This window comes from Rhea americana, unplaced genomic scaffold (assembly GCF_003343005.1).
Source record: "Rhea americana isolate MKP2758 unplaced genomic scaffold, rheAme1 scaffold_226, whole genome shotgun sequence".
Lineage (NCBI taxonomy): Eukaryota > Metazoa > Chordata > Aves > Rheiformes > Rheidae > Rhea > Rhea americana.
The window spans coordinates 1,438,959-1,450,616 of NW_028186342.1; the positions used below are offsets into that span (position 1 = coordinate 1,438,959).

Consider the following 11,658-nt stretch of genomic DNA (forward strand, 5'->3'; position numbering starts at 1 on the left):
CAGCCCCCGCTCGGGGCTCCCCGGGCTCCCTGCGGCGGCTCCTCCCGGCCCAGTGCCCCCGAGCCCCGCGGGGCTCCCGGCGCGCCGCCCACAGGAGCCGCCCACGCCCGCCCTGCCTCGCGCCGGGAGGAGCGCCCGGCTCTGCCGCGGCCACCAGCRCCCACGGCACCAGGCTAGCGGCACCCACCCACGGCAGCTCTGGGGTGGGAGGTGGTGTCCTGCGCGGCGGCGCCGTCTGAGGTCTGAGCAGGGCAGGGGAGGTGCAGGTAAGCGGTGCCGGCGCCTCGCCGGCRTCCTCAGCTCAGCCAGCCACCAGCACCCGGAGCCGGGTGGGCAGCGAGGCCCCTTCCCGCTCCAGGAGCAGCCRGTCCTGCCGGGCAGCAGCAACGGCCGGCGGCACCTCCCGGCCTCGGGGCAGCCGCCCCGGTGAGCTCAGCCTGGGGCTCCCGGAGGGAAGGGCCCGGCAGCTCCCGAGCGCCTGCAGGGTTAACGTCTGCAGCGGGCACGTGACTCGCGGTGACACTGCGGGTCAGCGCAGGCTGGGAAAACGGCAGCAGTGGGGACGGGGCTGCTTCCTCCGGGACTGGACACCGCGGTCCCAGGACGAGGGACAGGCTGAGCCGGGCGGGAGCTGGGAACGCCGGGCTGAGCGGGAGCCCAGGGAGGCGGCAGCCCCAGCACGCAGCCAGGGAGCCAGCGCCAGAGGTGGCAGCAGTGCCCGGTGCCACCTGGGCGAGAGCGCGGCTCTGCGCTCACGTGGTGAGCTCCGCGGCGCGGGGAGCACGCGGGCGCTGGCGCCCTGGCCCTCGGGTGCAGCGCGGCCGCGGGGATCGGTGAGGTGTGCGGGGGGAGCCCGGCTGCCGCTGCGACGGGGATCGATCGCGTGAGCTGTGCATTGGTTGGGGGAGGAGGGGGCTGTGGGGGGCCGGGGAGACGCAGCCCCCTCCCTGCTGCCCCCCGGGGCTGAGCACTGGCCACCACAGCCCGGCGCAGAAGGGGAGCAGACGGCGCTGCCGGGGCACGTCCCGGCCTCTCTTTTTCCTCCGCCCCAGGCCTAAGGCATGTGCGAGTCGCCGAAAGGCTCCGTGACCACCCATGTGCTGAACACCGCGACGGGCCTGCCGGCAGCAGGCCTTGCCCTGCGCCTGGCCCAGCTCCAAGGGCCAGAGCCGCGGTGGACGGAGCTGACGCAGAGGTGCAAGACCAAGAGCAGCAAAACGGGCAGCAAAAGACACCGGCGCCTGGCCCGGCCCCGGGGGAGCTGCGGGAGTGCCTGGCCAGGGCCTGCAGCCGCGGCCCCCGGGGCTGCCGCACGTGGTCCTCAGCCCCCCACCGCGCACCCGGCACGAATCCTGCCTGCTGGCGGCAGCGCTTGCTCAGCCTTCGCTCCGGGGGCTGCTCGCGGCAGGGCCGCTGCCTCAGGGACTGCTCCTTCCGCTTTCAGGGTGACGGACGAGGACGGGCGCTGCCTGCCCCTCCTGGCTCCGGGGCAAGCCAAGGCCAGCACCTACAAACTGCACTTTGAGACTGCGGCGTACTGGCAGGGTCTGGGGCAAAACAGCTTCTACCCCTACGTGGAGGTTCGTCCCAGGACGGTGCTGCCTCGGCCCCCCGCTGCGGGTGCCGGTGGGGGGGCACTTCATCCGCTGCCAGACGGGTGCAGGTTCTGCCGGAGCAGCAGCTCTGGGAGCCTCAGGGACATCTCTGAGGAGCAGAGCGAGCACGAGGGAGGGTGCCAAGGCTCCAGTGCCCAGCCGTGCCAGGGAGCAACTGCTCCTCCCCGCTGCAGCCACCCCCCTGCCCATGGCCCTGCAGAGCTGGCAGAGGAGATCAGCTCCGCAGGGAGGAAGGCTGCGGCGCGGGCTTTATCCTATGCGCTGTCTCCCTGCTCTCCCCTAGGTTGTCTTCACCATCGCTGACCCAGCCCAGAAGCTGCACATCCCACTGCTGATCAGCCCTTACTCCTATACCACGTACCGGGGCAGTTAAGGAGCAAGGCGGGTCCTCCCCCACGCAGCTGCAGCCCCAGGGAGGGACACAGGGCGCTGACATAGGAGACMGACACCATTAAAGACTTCAAACAACACTTAGTCTCAAGCTCACCTTCCTCAGGCTAACGCACACTTGGCTTCTCTCGAGAGGGAGATGGAGGGGAGCCCAGGCAGCAGCACAGCCAGGACCACACAGGGCAAGCGGCATCGCTCGACTGCCCTGGGCCAGGCAGCCCCCGCTCCAGCTCTGCTCAGGGACCCAGCGCCCGGTGGGTTGCATGCTGGCAGCCTCCAGCTCTGCCGCGGGCTGGCACGAGCCCTGGCCTTGGTCAAGCTTGCTCTGAGCCAGTGACCCAGCTGCCAGCTACCTCTGGCTGRTGTCTCCCTGACACAGGAGCACAAGGTTGCTGAGAGGGCAGCTCCCGTGCCAAGGCCTGGCCCCAGGAGGAGAAAGACGATCCTCTAGACCCTTCAGGAGACTTGCTGGGGTCTGTTTAATGGTGCAGAGCAYGAACTGGCAGAGCACAGCCCTGCTCCCGGCCCAGCACAGGGCCCCCTCGCAGCGCAGGGCCCTCCCACGCTTGCAGGGGAGCCTGACCGGAGACAAGGCACAAACGTGTTTGCTGGCGTCACGTGGGCGCAGCGACGAGTCCTGCGGGGCCCTGCCCCATGGTCTGCCCCAGCATAGGGATCTCCAGKGGCTTGAAGCCCAGGCTGTCCAGAGGGATGCCAAAGGCTGTCAGCTTGGCCTCGAACGTCTGCAGCAGGTCATTGTGTGCCTGGAAGAGAAGTGCCCCAAGTTCTGGCCTGCCACCCCAAAGCCCAGATCCAGGCCAACTTGCCCCCACTGCCACCTGAGCACAGGCTCCCTGCAGCCCCCTGCATGGTGGCAGGAGGATCAGGCCCTCCTTCACAGGGGAAAYGGGGAACTGGGAGAGCTGCAGCCTGGGCGATCACAAGGGCTGTGTCCTGAGCTGTCAAAAAGGCGGGCATGAAGCTGCTTAGCTGACCTGCTGCAAGTTCCCTTCCCTCCCTGCAACGCCTGGAGCAGAAGGTCTTGTTTTCACTCCCCCAAAMCACAGTAAGTATCGGACAGGTCCCAGCCCTGACCTGGCAGGACAAGGCAGCCCCAGCCCCCTTCTCTCACCTTGCAGACTCGYGCCAGCTCAAACTGCAGGTCCTTGATGGTGTTGTTCTTGGAATCGAGCACGTCCTGCGAAGGGAGACAGCGCATTAGGATCGGCACTGAGAGCACAGCCAGCACAGAGCTGAGCAGTCGAAGCTCACGGAGTGCAGTATTCAGGCTGGCACTGTGACCTGGCTCACATGCCACAGCTCACGGCATGGTCCTCCTCCCTGGGAGGCATCCATCAGCCTGTCCTGCCCTGAGCAAGTGCTGCCAGGGACAGCGAGCCCCAGGCAGGGGCAAGAGACAGGGACCTTGCAGGTTAAAAATAAGGGTCCTTGGAGCACAGTGGCACTGACCAATAGTTTCCAGAGAAGCAGGCCCCATCTTCCACCCCATGCTCCTCCCTGCACCAGAAGTGCCAGCATTGCATTACATCATCTGCCTGGCTTCAAGGAGGACGGATGGATGGCAGCACCTGCTCTCGGCAGCACCTCCCTGACGTCGCGACACCRGGGAATTACAGGGACAGAGTCTGCCTGAGAAGACGCCAGCCGCCAGAGGCAGCTGAGCGAAAGAATTCAGGGACTCTAGCAGCTGTGGGCAAGATTGACGCCTTGTCGCCTTCCCAGGAATGTGTTTTCCAATCTCCTGCTGTGGCACCTGTCACTCACCCACTAGGTGACACATCCGCTGCACTGTCCTAAGAAGAGGTTGCCTTGGGCTACCTGGCCTGGTTATCCCAGAGCACCCTGGCACAAGGATATCCACAAGCTTCACTGGCACTCCACCACAGASGGCACCTGGAACGGGTGCACCAGTGTGGGACAAGCAGGAAGGCACCAGAGAGCCAGTGGCTGAGCTAAGCATGGAACACAAATCCCTTGCGTCTCAAGCTGATACGAAGCAAGTGCTGCTTCTCCAGTTACTGCTGCTGCAGGAATGTGGGACTCAGAGCCTTCGTTGCCACACCAGAGGCTTTCTGCATAAGTATTTTTAGCGTGCCAGACATTGAAGAGCCTCTGGGAACCGGTCTATAGTGCCTCTGTAGCCAGTGAGACCAAGAGAGGAGTGCTGGTGAAGTTCACCAGCTGCAACTCCGCAAGTGCACAGAGCACCTAGGCTCAGTGCTCACCGCAGCCTACCCACCTTATGAAACTTGACCCAGCAGCCCACGTTTGAGTGCCACCTCCACCGAGACCTGGTGAGCATTGCTCAGCCTGGGGCCATTCTCCTAGAAACAGGCCCCACGTGAGTCTGATCAGAGCCAGACTCCTACACTCACGTGCTCTGCTCTCGAGCGAGAGCCAGTGTGCCCTGCAGCACCATGCACAGACTGGGTCCTGGGAGCGCTGGGAACAGACGTGATGGGCAGAGCCCTGCCCTTCACATGGCACATCCGACAAGGGAGCAGGCTGAGGTGTTCACTGCGGCATCTCAGTTCCGCAGACTCACAGCCAGATATCCGCAGTGCGGGGAGGATGGGGACCTGGCTGGCTTAGGACAGACCCTGAAAGCCCAGATGCAGGCACCTCAGGCCGCAGCCATGCTCACACATTCCGAGGTCTGCGTTTATCCCAGGCTATGGCCCAGAGCAGCCTCTGCTCCCCACAGAACCAGCCCTGCTGTATGTGTGTGTGTGTGTGTGTGTGTGTGTGTGTATGTGTGTGTGCAGCTTTTGCAGGGCCCTGTGACAGCAAATAGTACCTCCAGCTTGCGTGAGACCAAGGAGAGGGCGCTTGGGTCGAGGTTGGAGGCTGAGAGGACTTCGTTGAGCTCCACCTCCCTCTTCTCCAGGATGTTGAAGAGTCCCTTCAGCTTGCGCTCCAGGAGGAGGTTCTTGAAGCCAGTCTTCTGCTGCACCTCATTAATAGCTTTGGTGAACTTCTGGTAGAGCTCATCTCGCTCTGCCTGCACCTGCTCCCAGACACAACACACATCCACAATGCCATCAAGACCACTTTGCTGGCAGCCACCCCGGGCAGGGAGCAGACAGGTCCAGCAGCTTGGCCCTGCCTGCTCCACTGAGAGCCAGGCCACTGTCCATGGCACCTGCACACTGGGGGACACAGGTGCAGAGTGCAGCTTCCCTCTGTGGCTGCACCCCCTCAGCACCTGCACTTCTACCTCCTCCACTCCCCAGGCACTGGAYGCCCTGTAACAGCAGAAACTCATCAGCGGGCCCAAACAGCAGAACTCACCCCAGTGCAAGCTCTGCTGTTCAAGTTTCCCCTCTCATCCCCTACACTCCAGCTGCTCTGCACCCAAGCTCTTTCCCTCAGGGCTCTGTGCCAACCCAGCTACCTCTCCTCCAAAAGGACTCTTGGCTGTCTGTGAAGACTCTCTCACCTTCGAGGCCCTGCAGGGAAGCAAGCAGTCRTCTCCACCCTCCCAGCGGTGGTGGTCCTAACTGGCAGCAGGACCAGCAGCCCTTACTTTAAGTGCACAGCACTGCAGTGACAYGCAGAGCCCACAAGCCCAACAATCCAGGTCACATCTGGATCCTCTCTGGCAGCAGGGCAGCAGTGACAGGCTTGCTAAGCTATGAGTTCSCTGCCTGGGAGTCACTCAGGGAAGTCTTTTCAAATGATATGCTCTCACACTGATAGTGCTGCAGGCTCCTGAGGACAGCTATGAGCAGGCCAGTCAGGATGGTCACAGCAGCTCCTCACAGGGCTCCGTCTGAAGCACTATTTTATACCTCAGAGAGAGAAGCCCAGAGCACACAGGGGTTTCTCCTCTCCTCCTGGCAGCTGGTAGGACTGGCAGGAGACTCTGGCTCACAGCTAGTTAATAAGTGTCCTAATTAGGATCTTTCCTCCAAAGCCTATTTCTGAATGCACTGAATATGTTGCTGCCTTAATGATGGAATGTTAACGAGGCCTCAGATCAAATGTTCATATTCCTGGGGATTTTTACGAATTGCAAATGAGCTCTAYTCTGCCTCAGTAGATTTATCTGGGTTAGCTGGGAGGGAGAGGCTGAGTCTGGGAGAACTCTGTCAACAGACTATGCCTTGAAGAYGAACTCATCCTGAGCAGCCCCTGCATAGCAAGCAACCAACAAGCTCTGACAGAACAAAGGAGTGAGCTCTAGCGGGGAACGGGGCTCCGTTTGTCACTGGACTGTCCCCAGCTCCTCCCTACTGTAGCAGRAGCCTGTGCACATGGTTCTGCTCCTGACCCTGTGCTGCTGTCATCCGCAGGCCAGGAGGGGAGTACTGGAGCGTGCACTATCGTTTAGCCAAGCACAAGGCCAGGCCTGTCTGTGAGCACGGGAGACGCCAAAGCTGCGAGAAGCTTTGTTGTAAACAGCAGCTAATGCTCAACTCCGYATCAGATCTTCAGAAAGCCCTTAGCTAAGCACGGCCTGGGCAGCCTCTGCTGTCACTGTGCCCAGCGTTCTGCAAAGAGAGGGTTTGGGGAAGGTAAGAAGTTGTCCAGGCCCACCTGCAGCTCTCACCTTACTGAACCTCTGTTCCAGCACTTCATGTTCCCACTGAAGATCTTTCAGTTCCTTCTGGGTGACTTTCAGATGGGCCTTTGTGTTCTGTAGATGGGAAGGGGCAATTAAGGAGCACAAACTTCTCTGGAAGRTGTGAGGTGTGTTCCAGCAAGGGAGGACAGTGACGGAGTGAAGACATGTTGGGGAGAAGAAGCGTGGCAGCACCGGTACCATCTCCCCCTTCYTGCAGCAGGAGCTAACCTCCCCCTCTCCTCACCAGAGCCAGAGTCCTGGGAGTCTCATGTGAGATGTAAACAACCAGCTAAGTTGAAAGAGACTCAGAGGAATTCGCTTGGCAGTCTGGCCAAGCAGCTGAGCTGAGCAGCAGAGGTCACTGCTGAGCAACTCTGCTCCAGAAAACAGCCAGGATGGCTTGAAAAAGGACAGAAAGAGGCTCAGCAGGACAAGCGACTCACCGTCAGAGCCTCCTTGTCCTTCTCATAGTGGGCCACCTTCTTCTGCAGCTCAGACACCTGCTCCTGGGCCCGCTGCAGGTGGTCCGTCAGTTGCTTGTTCTGGAGCAGCATGTCTGTCATCTCCTTTTCCAAGTGATTCTCTTTTTTTTTCATCTCCTCCATCTGTTCCTGTTCTTGGAAACACGCAAGTGCTACTGCCTGGCCCCTCAGCACTACACTGCCAGAATATCCTTCCCACCGCTGGCCCAGCCAGCTGCATCTGCACCCATACAAGAGCTTCACCCATGCAATGTGTGCAATTCCCCCCAGGAGAAACGCAGTGCCAGCACCTCCACCCACGGCCAGATCTGGATGAAAACTTTACCGGATCCAGCCCCCAGTGGAAGGGAAACACTCCACAAGCCAAGCAGGATGTGACAGTGAGGCCAAGGCAGCAGGCAGGCAGTACCTTGAGTGTGTTGATGAGCGCCAAGTTATTGAGGGTGACATCATTGTAGTAGTTCTTGATGTCACTGAAGGCCTTCTCATGGTTCTTCATCAGCACATTGATCTGGCTGTTCTTCCTTTCCTCAACCTCATGGATTTCTGTCTTTCTGCGTAGATCAAGCTCATCCCGCAGCATATGCATCTTCTTGTTGTAYTTGGCCTCAATCTCTGGAGAAGAGCACAGGGGCTGAGTGAGAACTGCCTGGAGACCCTGCGTACACGCACCCCCAGCTCTGTTAGGATGTGCCAGCCCAGCACACGCTGCCGCAGCATCACTCTGGGATGGGATGTCATTAACAGCACCGGCATCACCCCCACCCTGCAAGCAGAGCCACAGAGAGCAAAGCCCAGAAATAGCATCCTGGAAGCAGGGCACTGGAAACRCTCCAAGCCAGCCCGTGAGAACCTGAAATGCCCCATGAGGAAGACAGCAGAACGAGGACTGACACTGGCAAGGGCTCCTCCAGCCACCCTAGAGCGCAGCCTGGAGAAGTGCCTGCCAGACAGCTGCACTCAGCAACACAGCCTGGCAGCAGCAGCAAGAGCCCTGCCTCTATCTGCAAGTGGTGCRAAAGCTCGCGCCTTGTCCCAGCCACCCTGGGAGCGCAGCTCGGAGAGCGCTGCAGGCCACGCAGCTCGGCAGCCCCAGAGCACAAGGGAGCAAGAATTAGGGAAAAAATGACGCCTTTCAGCAAGAYGCTCTGTTTTGCTCCAGGAAGCCCAGCAGTGCAGCAGAGCACTGAGGTGCTCTCYTCCAGCACACCGACAAGGGATGTCACGCACATCCTGACCTTTCACTTGTCTCTCAAAGTCACTGCACAGCTGTGTGATCTCCTCCTCTTGTTTCTGCCAAGGAGAAAGTACATCTTAGAGACAGATAACCAAATCCTGAGGTTACTGCAGCCCTGCACAATGTCAGTTGGAGGCTCTCATCCTTTCCGTAACAAAACTGCCCCTCAGAAGCGGAGAGTGCCCAGCTCAGACCAGCACTGCCTGTCAGCTTGGGCTCTGCACTCTACTCTGCTGTACTGTGCCCAGTTTTGCCTGTACCTCACTGGTTGGGCACCTTGATTTTAGGCCCTCTTCCCTGTCTGCACAYGAGAGAGGCCCTGCCTGACCTGCTGCTCTAGGATGTGCAGGGCAGGCCTTGCATGGGCCCCAGCGACTAGAGTGCTTGTGCGATCCTTTCTGCTCCCCAGCTCCGAGTTGTCACTAACGTTCCCTCACAGCCACAGGCTCCACACAGGCCTCAGCTTTGCAAACGTGGGTTCCAGGCGCTCATGCACCAGTGCAGCCATGCCCACAGTCAGGCAATGTCACTGTGCTCCAAGTCCCTCCCTGGCCTCCAGGCCAGTCTCTGCAATGGAGCTGGGGTCCATCAGCCTGGGGCAGTGWCCAAATCCCCCCCGAGTTAGCTGCACCCTGGGAGAGTCCCCCTGACGTTCGAGAACAGCTCGTGCCACGCATGGATCCCATACTGTCTGGGCAGGCAGTTGCTTAGTAGGTTCTCCAGCTGTCCTCATGGCTCCTGGCTGCAGGAGGRGGCCTAAGGAATTGCCCCAGGAAACCTGCCTCTGTTCCCATGCTGTCTGTTTAGCGCATCTAAGCACGCCTGTTACTGGTACTATATTATACACACCCTGTACCTCGGCAACTCCATCCTCTTTCCGGGGAGACAGCAGGAGGGGTAGTCTGCTGCTCACACGCCAGGGCAGGGAGGGCTCRGCCAAAGGCTCCACCACCTCCTTCTGCCACAGACGAGCCTTGTCTGCTACTCGGGCCTCAGCCCAGGCCTGCTGTCCCTCCTGCCCTGCCAGTGACCTACCAGGCGCATGTTTTTCACCACCACCTCGTTGGCCAGCTCCTGCTCCTTGAGCTCCACTTTCAAGGAGCGCACGTCTTTACGCAGCTCCATCTCCTGAGCCCAGTGATCCTTCTGGGCCCGCTTCATGGACAGGGTGCCCTCTGCCTTCAGCTCAGTGAGGTTTTCCTGGTGTTCGTACAACAGGTGCTTCACCTTCTGCTTGTAAACCTAAAAACAAGCCACAGACCAGGTGAGGGGCTTCAGGAGGTGCTGATAGGAATGCCCCTGAAGCTGGGCTGCTGGCTGAAATGCCCTGGTTTGCATCCTGCCCATCTCCTCCTCTTCCTTGCTTCCCTCACCTCCTCCCTTAGCTGCCCAGAGCTCACCCACCTGCCTGGCCAGGTTACTCACAACAGGTCTCAGCCTACTCATCCTCCCACCTTGATCTCCACTTGATGTCGCTCCTCTGCCTCCTCCATCTCCCGGTCCTTGTTCCGCAGTTCTGCTTTCTTCTCCTCCAGCTGCCGACGAGTGATCTCCCAGAAGGTGTGAATCTTGTCACGCTCCAGCTGGAAATAGTTGCGCTCTTGCCGTTCCCGGTCCAGCTCCTCCCGGAGACGTACAACATGTTCCTCCAGCTGCAAAGCCAACAGGAAGAGCCAAATAGGGGGAAAAAGGAGGCCTCAGATGCACAATTCCCCTGAAAAAAAAAAAGCTGAACTAAGGCTCTTTTCAGGACACCCATGGCAACCTATGTTGCAACCCTAGTAGGACACAGTAGCTTTTAATAGGATAGAAAAGCACAGGACAGGAGAGGAGGTGCCCTGACCAAGGGGTGGGGTTTGTACAGGACCTGAGAGCAACACATCAGCCTCTGGGAAAAGAGCAACAAGATTTTTTTCCTACCATAAGAAGCCAGGACTCAGATACTGAGTGCCCAGGGGCTTGCTGCCACACACACCTCCCCCCCCCCCCCGGAGCCCTGGGGGCTCCCAGGCCCTCTGTCCCAGCCCATCTCACAGCAGCCAGTAACACCATTCCAGGCCAGAAGCAGATGAYCTTATCCCAGGCAGTGAGGTCCCTGGGACAGGGCCTGTTTCTCCTATGTTTGTAGGATACCCAGCAAAACACAGTCTAAGTGGAGCTTCTCGAGCAACTGATATTAGGGAAAGGCATTATATCCTCCACCTCTGCCTCTCCTTACAGCACCTAAGAGAGCCTCCTACTCAAGAAGAAATGTGTTTTGTGATGACTGTTCCAGGCTGCAAGCCACAGAGCTACAGGCTGGGCAGTTACAGAACTGAGTACAAGTGCAACAGTCTGCAGAGATCAGTCTCCTCCAGTTATGGATGGAAGCAGCCAGTTAGGGGGCCTTTAGTGGACAAAGAAACACCAATTCAAACACAATTTCTGTCTGTCAGGCAGGTTACTTGCTAAAGGAAAAAACACAGGACATTAAGCACTTAAAGAATATGATATATTCTCATCAAGGATATCCTTTTCACACCACCAGGACAATGAAACAAGAGAGCAGCGTGCCAGGGTTATGAAGTCAGGCCTAAGACAGTGAGGGCACTGAGCTGGAGAACAGAGCGCCGCAGAACAGCAGAAAGGAAGATGAGATGCGGTGGCTGATCTTTTCAGGAAAAGTGCTGAGTAGGCTTTGTGAGATGGTACACATTGTCCAGACATGTGGGAGGCAACAAAATGAACACCAGCCGCTTGTTCTGTCTTCTCTACTAACCTCTGCCATTTGTCATCCCTGGAGCCTGAACCAAACATCGAGCACCGGCCTCTGCTAGAGTTCTTACAAAATGCAATGTCCTCGGACCTTGGGGGAGGCTGGGAGATGTGGCAAGCTCTCACCTGATCCTTGTTCATGTCCTCGGGGGGCAAGCCATCCACCACTGCYGCAGCTTTGCCCACCTTCCCTTTTTTGCCACCTTTGCCACCTTTTTTTTTGGGTGCCTAAGAAAATAAATCAAAAYGTATGAGCATGTGTGTGGCTCGGGAGCTGAGACGAAGCTGTGCCGCTCAGTGCTCCCTTGCTAGAGCTCTGCTCCAGGCCGGCCACGCAGCTTGCCTGCTCTCACAGCAGAGATGAGTTCAGTGGCGCGACAGGGGCGGCTGGCTGGTGCAGCCAGGGTCCCCGGGAGCAGCAAGGGCGCCGAGGCCCTCCGGGACGCCTGCAGCTCCAGGCACAGCTCCTGCAGGCTGCTCCACAGCAAAGCCTCGGGCCCAGAGGGGTTCTGCACACCCTCCCTCCAGCCGGGCCCGGCACCAGCGCCCCGGCGCTCACCACCGCCGGCTCCCGGAGCCCTCGGGGCTCCC

At 59.6% G+C, this 11,658-nt stretch overlaps 2 protein-coding genes across 3 annotated transcripts in view; one reads left to right on the forward strand and one right to left on the reverse strand.

The window, feature by feature from the left end:
* The window catches only part of LOC146595449 (uncharacterized), a 3,493-nt gene extending 1,407 nt beyond the window's left edge, over positions 1 to 2,086 (forward strand). The window contains 3 exon segments of the mRNA XM_085305756.1: positions 1,060 to 1,195; positions 1,445 to 1,580; positions 1,900 to 2,086. Of these exon segments, the coding sequence (XP_085161882.1) occupies positions 1,060 to 1,195; positions 1,445 to 1,580; positions 1,900 to 1,989 (362 nt within the window). The 3' untranslated portion in view covers positions 1,990 to 2,086.
* Positions 2,087 to 2,461: 375 nt separating this feature from the next.
* DRC4 (dynein regulatory complex subunit 4) overlaps positions 2,462 to 11,658 on the reverse strand; it is a 14,214-nt gene continuing 5,017 nt past the window's right edge. For both annotated transcript variants that reach the window (XM_085305737.1, XM_085305739.1), the window contains exons 2-11: positions 11,194 to 11,295; positions 9,768 to 9,965; positions 9,349 to 9,555; positions 8,315 to 8,369; positions 7,486 to 7,691; positions 7,038 to 7,205; positions 6,580 to 6,666; positions 4,825 to 5,034; positions 3,139 to 3,204; positions 2,462 to 2,770 (exon numbers count right to left, since the gene is read on the reverse strand). In XM_085305737.1, the coding sequence (XP_085161863.1) occupies positions 2,621 to 2,770; positions 3,139 to 3,204; positions 4,825 to 5,034; positions 6,580 to 6,666; positions 7,038 to 7,205; positions 7,486 to 7,691; positions 8,315 to 8,369; positions 9,349 to 9,555; positions 9,768 to 9,965; positions 11,194 to 11,295 (1,449 nt within the window). In that variant the 3' untranslated portion in view covers positions 2,462 to 2,620. The remainder of the gene's footprint in view (positions 2,771 to 3,138; positions 3,205 to 4,824; positions 5,035 to 6,579; positions 6,667 to 7,037; positions 7,206 to 7,485; positions 7,692 to 8,314; positions 8,370 to 9,348; positions 9,556 to 9,767; positions 9,966 to 11,193; positions 11,296 to 11,658) is intronic.